The sequence below is a fragment of the Carex rostrata genome, chromosome 13, assembly GCF_964058835.1.
Source record: "Carex rostrata chromosome 13, lpCarRost1.2, whole genome shotgun sequence".
Classification (NCBI taxonomy): domain Eukaryota; kingdom Viridiplantae; phylum Streptophyta; class Magnoliopsida; order Poales; family Cyperaceae; genus Carex; species Carex rostrata.
In genome coordinates this window covers 3164846-3173086 of record NC_135930.1, presented here as the reverse complement: position 1 = coordinate 3173086, position 8241 = coordinate 3164846, and the positions used below count along the sequence as shown (strand labels likewise).

Genomic DNA, 8241 nt, shown 5'->3' with positions numbered 1-8241 from the left:
TTGTTCAATTCTATTTTGGAATGATAATTAAAATCGTTTGTTTTACACTACTATAAAAACGTTAACCATAGACATCAGATGCGATAAAAAAATTAATATTGTGTAAAAGGAGGATTAATTTGTGTATAGCTGAGTTAGATTATGGTACTATGTATAGTTGGGATTAATTTGTACTATGAGACAATTTTTAATGTTCAAATAGTTAATTTGAATCTTTTATAGATCATATTTTATATTTTTTTTACTATCTTTTTAGATAGGTGGAAAATCACTTGATTTAAAAATTTTAGATTATTCAAAAATAGCGATTTGCAAATTATCTAATTTAGCGTCGCATTTTTAGGGTAAAATAAAAGGGTAAATTTCGCTGGAGGTCACTAAACTTTGTTATTTGTCACGAATTGGTCACTCAACTTTGATTTGTCCCTTTTGAGTCACTCAACTTTGTTATTTGTCCCAATCAAGCCACTCAACGTTTTCCATCCAAATTTTTAACAGAATATTCCTATTCCGTCCAAAAAATTAACGAAATATACTCATTCCATCCAAAATTTTAACGGAATTAGAATATTTCATCAAAAAAACTAACGGAATTAGCATATTCCGTTAAAAATTTGGATGGAAAACGTTGAGTGACTTGATTGGAACAAATAACAAAGTTGAGTGACTCAAAAGGGACAAATCAAAATTGAGTGACCAATTCGTGACAAATAACAAAGTTTGGTGACCTCCAGCGAAATTTACCCAAAATAAAAGGTGGCCGCTAGGAGACCCTAGAAAATTCTCTCTCATTTATTAGTTAATTTATTGTTTCATTATATATATAACTCAGTTTTCGCAAGGCCTTAATTACATGGCTTATTTACAACATCAATATTAGTTATATAGCTCATCTAAACACTGCATAGCCCAATTAATAGTCATACTAATCAATTTTATATTTTGCCGTATTATATTCCAAAATACTAACTCAAAATAAACATTATATCAAAAACATTAATTTCAACACCTGAAACTTTCTGATTCGATGAAGCTCTTCTGCTACTTCCTTCATCATAGGTCGCTCTTCCCCTTTCATACTTAGACATTTTTTAGCCAGCTCAGCAACTGCCTTGATTAGTTCCATGTCATCTTCATGTATAATTCCATCATCTAGAAGCTCTTGTATTTTGTTCTCTTTCATAGCAGAAAGGAAACAAGATGAAAGACTCCTCTTTTCTTCTGGTAAATCATAATCAATTACGGGCTTGCTGGTTAGAAGCTCCAGAAGAACTACACCGAAGCTATACACATCGCTCTTATCTGTCAGTTTGCAAGATTGCATGTATTCTGGATCAAGGTACCCCAATGTTCCTTGCACAAGCGTGACCAATTGCGCGTCATCTGTTGGAGCTAGTATGGAGGCTCCAAAATCAGACACCTTTGCCATGTAATTTTGGTCTAAGAGAATATTTGCAGACTTCACATCTCCGTGGTATATCGGAGGAGATGCTGAAGTATGCAAGTAGGCAAGTGCTTCTGCTGATTCATGTGCAATCCTTACACGGGTCACGAGAGAAATGTGTGATCCTTGCTTTTTGTGATGGATACAGCTATATAGAGTACCATTAGGAATGAACTCGTATACTAAAATAGGAACCTCCACCTCTAGACAACAACCTAGGATCCTTACAATGTTTTTGTGGTTAATTTGTGAGAGAATAAGCATCTCTTTTCCGAATTCTTTCTTCTTGCTCTCATCGATTATCTTACACTTTTTAATGGCAATTGTTTGATCTCTTTGAGTTCCTTTATAGACAGTGCCCTGGCCTCCATGGCCAATAATATTTGCACCGTCAAAATTGTTTGTTATTTGTTCTATTTGTTGCTTTGTAAAGATTGTAAATCCAAATCCTTGTTTAGATTTAATCTTCTCCAACAGAATCCGTCCACCGTGCAGTTGAAAGTAGTTCTCTTTTACTTTGGAAAGATTTCTTTTTTCTAGGAGCACATATATACCAAATCCAAGAAATGATAACACGACAATAACAACACCAGTTCCTGTAATATTTAGTGCAAACCTGCTTTAATTTCCAGTGCAAAAATTTGTAAATGTTGATTCTAAAGTTGTAAATACCCTTACCATTACCAGATAATTTTTATTTTAATTATTATGGTATAGAATAATGGGTAAATTCAAGCTAATTAAGTAGGCAAAATCTAGTTTCGACGAACTGTATTTTTTTATTTATCCTTATGATAAACAATTAATCCTTAATTACTACCCGTTTGTATACTTCTCACAACATTCAAAACTTGATGAGAGTTATTTATTCTAAAAAGAAAATAACGAAATAGTCGCTAATCCAAATTAGCACTATTTAATTTTTTGCCTCATCCAAATCCACTCTTTGAAAAGAAAATAACGAACCTATAACTATTGCAACGTTGAGATGACATTCTTGCTCGCCATCATTTTTACGCAAACCGAAAGGACAACTGCACCGATAAGTTCCTTGAAGATTGTGACACTTTCCTTGCTTGGAGCATGGATTTTGGTCGGCACATTCGTCAATATCTGCATGAATATATGCCACAATGAGTTGATGTGACAACCACCGCAAAGATTGTAAAAAGTAAAAAAAAAATAAAGAGAGAGCAGCTGCAAGAACATTAGAGAGTGAGAGAGAGAGAAAAAGACCTTGGCAGCCTTCATCAAGGTACGGATTGCCTTCATAGCCGTCCAAGCAGTTGCAGAAATAGCCACCAGAACTTGAGTTTAAACAAATACTGTGATCGCTTCTGCATGCATAGGATGATTTGTTGGTCTGTGCGTTTTCACACGTTGTGTTTCCTATGGCCCAGTCAAGCACGATCGGCATTAATCGGTTAGCCAGCTTCTCATTGGTGATGTCGTAGGGGCTAAACTGGTACTCAGATGCCTCCACCACCATAGCATAGCTGCAAGGACTAAAGTTCTGCACCTTCGAGTTGTTGAACCTCTCATCAAAAGTAGCATAAAAGATTGACGTTCCTTTGGGGATATCTGTCTGGCAACAACCAATTCCAGAGCAGGATCCATGCTTATTCAGTGTATCTTGACTATCACAGGAAGAAAAACACCCTACTGAGTAATCACTACTGGGGTCAAGGTGGAGATAGGCAAGTGTATTACACCCCGTGACTGTAAATTTGTTCTTCTCAGTGTTGAGCCGAAATGGTGCGTTATTACTCAAGTTTGTTGTTGTTTTTACGCCGTCGCACGTTGAAGCTACACCGCCTAATGTTCGTGCCTGGCCTAAGGGCAGGCTTATGTTCTCAATCAAAAATGAACCACGGGTAGGACTAAGGTTACCGCTAGTAGTGAATTCGCAATTGACAACGAATTCTTCAGACAAGGAGCAATTTGGGCCTATGCCGAAAGGGTAAGGGATAAGAATATCACTGCCGTCACAGCTCTCTGGGCACCCGGGCTCCTTAGTCATGAAGGTGTTTGTAGATTCAGTGCTTTTGAACTGGAGGAGGAGGAGAAGAAAAAGTTGGATTGAGATCATTGCTCTCTGCATGATATTGATATTGTTACGAGTAGTTTCTATATATGAACAACTCTTTATAAAACATATGCATATTCATATATAATTGATTAGCTGTGCAATTCTGATTAAAGATCAGAGAAAAGTAGTAGATTGGACTTTCCTCGAATTGGTAATTAGAAAACCGTGTCTAGAATTTAATGTTTCCGTGTAGAAATTAATGCACACTACTACAAGTTTCCACAAACTTTCTTTAATAACTCTCACAATCAAGCGTACAGCACAAGTTTCGCTGACCAGACCATAAAGGCTTTTTTGAATTGACAACATCAGAAGAAGAAAAAGTCAAGTTATCCGGAGAATCTTGAAAAAACATGCAAGTTATTATTTTTTTGTTCCGTGATAGTCTTTGCATATCTTCATAATACAATTACGGTTCTTGAATTTTTTTTATTTTTTTTATTTCATGTTCATGCAGCCAATCAAAGAATCATAATGTTGGATGCGAGCATACCAGCACTAAAGCATCGGATCTCATCGAAACTTCGCAGTTAAGTGTGCTTGGGCAGGGGCGGACGCAAGATTTCTGCCAAAGAAGATGAATATAATCAAGTTCAAACCTATATATTGACTAATTGAGGACTACAAAAAAAAAAAAAAAACCAAAATAATATACTCTTACATAATAAAAATAACAAAATAATATCATTCTATATATTTAAAAAAACAACAAATTGGTTCGATCCCATAAATTTTTATAAAAACAACAAAATTTACGGTTCCACAAAGGGGAGAAGTGGTACGTACCAAAACTCATACTTTTTCACTAAATTTCAAAATCTAAGAGGGCAGTTCCGGAAAGAAAATTGTAGTTAATTGAAAGCTCAATTAATTTAAAACTTTATGAGAAAATATATATATTATTTTTATATATGTAAAAGAGAAAAAATTGGAAGTTCCTGAAAAGAAATTTTATTCTCGTAGGAATTTGATCCAATCATTGTTATTTATTCACAGTATTTTGACTATTTTCTCATGAATTTTCTAATGAGTTCCTTTACATATATTTTCGGGTTGTCAAGCTAGGGCTGTCAAAAAAGCTCGTGGCTCACCTCTAGCTCGCTCGCTAACAGCTCGCTCAATAGTGGACCGAGCTGTTAACGAGCCAGCTCAGCTCGGGCTCAGGCCAAAATAAACAAGTTGAGCCAGAGGTCAGCTCAGACTGAGCCAGCTCGGTCCATAACCAGCTCGGCCCATTAGCTGATTTTTGTGTTGATTTATATGTTGTATGAATTGGCTTGGTTGTTGCATGAATTGACTTGGCTGTTGCATGTATTTATAATATTTAGTGGGCTTAGCTGTTGCATGTATGAATGAGTTTTCTTATTTTATATTTTTGAATTTGTATAATAAAGCCCAGTGAGCCAGCTCGTCAGCTCGCGAGCTAGCTCGGACTGGCTTGTCACAAGTTGAGCCAAGGCTTTTGGCTCGAAAGACCTAGGTCCAGTTCGCTCGGTCCAGACTCGAACCAGAATTAACGAGCTGAGCCAAGGCCCAGCTCGTTTACAGCCCTAGTTGTCATAACAAGTGGGAAGAAAACAAATATTTTAAATCATTGGTTTGGGTTCTGAACTAGTAAATTGAAAAGTTGAATATGTCAATTGGGATTTTACTTTTTAAGGCATGATAACTTACTCCATGATCCTCTTCTCAGGAATATTTTTCACTATTGAAAGCAGAAAGTTAAAGGAACATGTTAACTTTAAAAATGAAATCCCCATTTGATATGAGCAATATATATATTTTTTAATTTTTTTTAAAAGAGGATCAAATCCCTCTTAATCATAAACCTAACTAGTGATGACTTTCTACTATATAATATATAGCCTCCTGCAAGTATTTTAGACAACTGTGCTACATATATATGATTTTCATTGATATTAATTAATTTACAACCAACATTTTCTTTTCTTTTTTGAGAAAAAATAAGAGTCATGCTCCCATTTCATTGATATAAGGTTGTTACATGGTTTTATAACAGCAAAAAGAAAAACAATGTAGCTCATGATGGTGAGCTTAAGTTAGACATTTTCTTAAAATTAATATATGAAGATTATATATATAATTGAGTGACTAATCCTAACTAACAAAATGACTATTCCAATATTAAAAAAATATATAGTCTCTTGAAACGAGAAAATGGTTTTCCTGAACAAAATCATTAAAAAATTATCCTTTTCTTCAAAATTTTAAACTAAATGTATTACTAGCAGAATTTCTTCTCTAGCTCCCATTTTCCTTTTCTATAATTGCAAATTTGCAATACATGATCTGTTATATCCAATTTATCTTCAGCATTTTAACGTCTTACGGTTGCTTAATTTGCGGAAGGAAATTTTGCAGCCATTTTTATTAATACCCTAAAAAAAAAGATTTTTTTAAAACTACCCCCTGCCTTCGGGTTTTTTTCAAAACTGCCCTGACCACCCAGTTCACGGGTGGCCCACCCTCCTAGCAGACCGCCCCTCTACTAGGCGGTTCTCTCTCTTTTTTCTTTTTTTTTAAAGATCTTAATATTTTCATTTAAATAAAGTTTAGTTTTTTTTGTTTAGGGTGTATGTCAAAAAATAAGACATTTGATATATTTATCAGTGATGTCGTCGTAACTTTTTTATAACTTTGATTTGATTTGTCAGTTGGATATCACAAGTCTAAATATAATACTAATTAAGGACTTAGCTTTGATTCAAAAATTTTCAAACTCTGACAGAATGTTGATATTTCAAAAATTTTGATTAAATGATGTCTTGAAGCTTTGATATTCTTCTCTTTATTTCTGGTACTAAAACAGTAGTGTAGAGCTGCTAATATATGTTAAAACCTCAAATTAGATCTCTATCCATACACAAAACACTCTAGATTGACCTCTGATATGGTACTAAGTCCAAACTCAGTAGCCAAGCACTAAACAAAGTCCTCTGGTATAGTGAAATGCACTAAAAACACTAAATTTGACCTCTGCTGGTAAATCAGCAAGTCTAGACTGATACAGAGACCAAATATTTTCTTGTGTATACAGGGACTTGTGATATCCAACTGACAAATTAAATCAAAGTTATAAATATATCACTCATAAATATTAAATCAAAGTCCTTAATTACGACATCTCACTCATAAATATATCAAATGTTTTATTTTTTGGGATACACTTTAAACAAAAAAAATAAACTTTATTTAAATGAAAATATTAAGATCTCTAAAATAAAAAAAAAGAAACTGCCCAGCAGAGGGCCGATCTGGTCCCTAGGGGACCACCCCTGCCTCAAGTGGTCTGCTAGGAGGGTGGGCCGCCCGTGGGCCGGGCAGTCGAGAGTTTTGAAAAAAAGACCCAAAGGAAGGGGCAGTTTTAAAAATATCTTTTTTTTTAGGGTATTAATAAAAATGACTGGAAATTTTGGTTAGACATTAGGTGAAGAGTTCATGAGAGAAATATAAAAAACAAAAAAAACCAGTGAGCACGCCCGGTGGGACTCGAACCCACAATCGCCTGATTAGAAGTCAGACGCCTTATCCATTAGGCCACGGGCGCTTTGTTGTTTGGATTTATTTATATTTTATATAAATTAGTATAACTGGAACTCTGGAACACACCGAAGTGGATTCGGTTCTTAACTTCCAATTCGGCCCATTAACCGACTAACACCTCTTCGCCTGATTTCCTCCTCGACAACGACCAAAACTTCAGCCTCTCTCCTTCGTCGGAAATTGAACTGGCGATACCTGGACACGGTACATTTTTTTGTTAAACCAGGAGTAACAGAAAGAAAGAAAGAATGAGGTACGCGACACTGATGTTGCAGAGATCAGGTCTACGGGAGCTGTTCTTTGCGCAGCGTAGGGGTTTACACTCGTCTCGGATTCTCTCCTCTGTGAGCTTCGCTTTTATTTCTCTTTCGCATTTTATGCTTATACTTTGCACTGTAGTCTGGAGAAAGTAGTGCAAATTGTATATATAAACTACGTGTGGTGGTTGCAGGAGGAGGGATTGAAATTTGATGGTGCGAAAATTGAGAACAATCAAGAAGAGTGTGACGTGGCTATTGTTGGTGGAGGCATGGTCGGGCTCACTCTCGCTTCCTCTTTGTGTAGGGTTTTTTAATTTCACTTTCTGTTTTATTCAGTACCAGTCTGTTGACTGTACCAGTTCCAGCTGGTATTGTACCGCTGGCTTAATACCTTACTCATCTGAAAATGTATTTTTAAATTTCAATCCGGACCGTCAGATCAGAATCCAAGCCTGTCTGTTTTTCTTCAGTACCAGTCTGCACCAGTTCCAGCTGGTATGGTACCGCTGGCTTAATACCTTACTCATCTGAAAAGGAATTTTTAAATTTCAATCCAGACCGTCAGATCAGAATCCAAGCCTGTAATGCGTGGGCCATTTTAAGATTCGTGCTAGTATATAACGAACAGACCGGTTTTGAACTCACAAATTATATGTTACCTCGGGTGACTTGAATTCATGAGATTCACTGTTTGACTTTTATATTTGTCCAAAGAACTATTGTTAAGTTTGTGTGTAATGTATGTACCAGCTGGTTTCTACCTGCACCTGTTACCTTTGCTGAGCGATAGACTACCGAATGAAAATCAGGTCTTGAATTGGTAGTCCAAGTAAAATTGACACAAGTGGAGAATTAGAAGTTAGAATGGACCTGTCATTGTGAGA

The 8241-nt window shown here is 35.7% G+C and overlaps 2 protein-coding genes and 1 non-coding gene across 6 annotated transcripts in view; 1 reads left to right on the top strand and 2 right to left on the bottom strand.

Moving 5' to 3' along the window:
- Nucleotides 1-865: 865 nt before the first annotated feature.
- LOC144564098 (wall-associated receptor kinase 2-like) lies at nucleotides 866-3564 on the bottom strand. The gene is made up of 3 exons (XM_078313614.1): nucleotides 2681-3564; nucleotides 2411-2557; nucleotides 866-2040 (listed from the first exon to the last, which is right to left on the bottom strand). The coding sequence occupies exons 1-3, from the start codon at nucleotides 3543-3545 to the stop codon at nucleotides 983-985; spliced, it is 2070 nt and encodes a 689-aa protein (XP_078169740.1). The 5' UTR covers nucleotides 3546-3564; the 3' UTR covers nucleotides 866-982.
- Nucleotides 3565-7028: 3464 nt separating this feature from the next.
- On the bottom strand, nucleotides 7029-7101 carry TRNAR-UCU (transfer RNA arginine (anticodon UCU)). The gene has a single exon. It is a non-coding gene; the product is annotated as a tRNA-Arg (tRNA).
- A 101-nt stretch (nucleotides 7102-7202) lies between these two features.
- LOC144564207 (uncharacterized) overlaps nucleotides 7203-8241 on the top strand; it is a 30740-nt gene continuing 29701 nt past the window's right edge. The window contains exons 1-2 of one of the 4 annotated variants that reach the window (XM_078313768.1): nucleotides 7203-7441; nucleotides 7549-7657. In XM_078313768.1, coding sequence (XP_078169894.1) covers nucleotides 7346-7441; nucleotides 7549-7657 — 205 coding nt within the window. In that variant the 5' untranslated portion in view covers nucleotides 7203-7345. The remainder of the gene's footprint in view (nucleotides 7442-7548; nucleotides 7658-8241) is intronic. The other 3 variants (XM_078313770.1, XM_078313769.1, XM_078313771.1) reach the window with 3 other exon arrangements.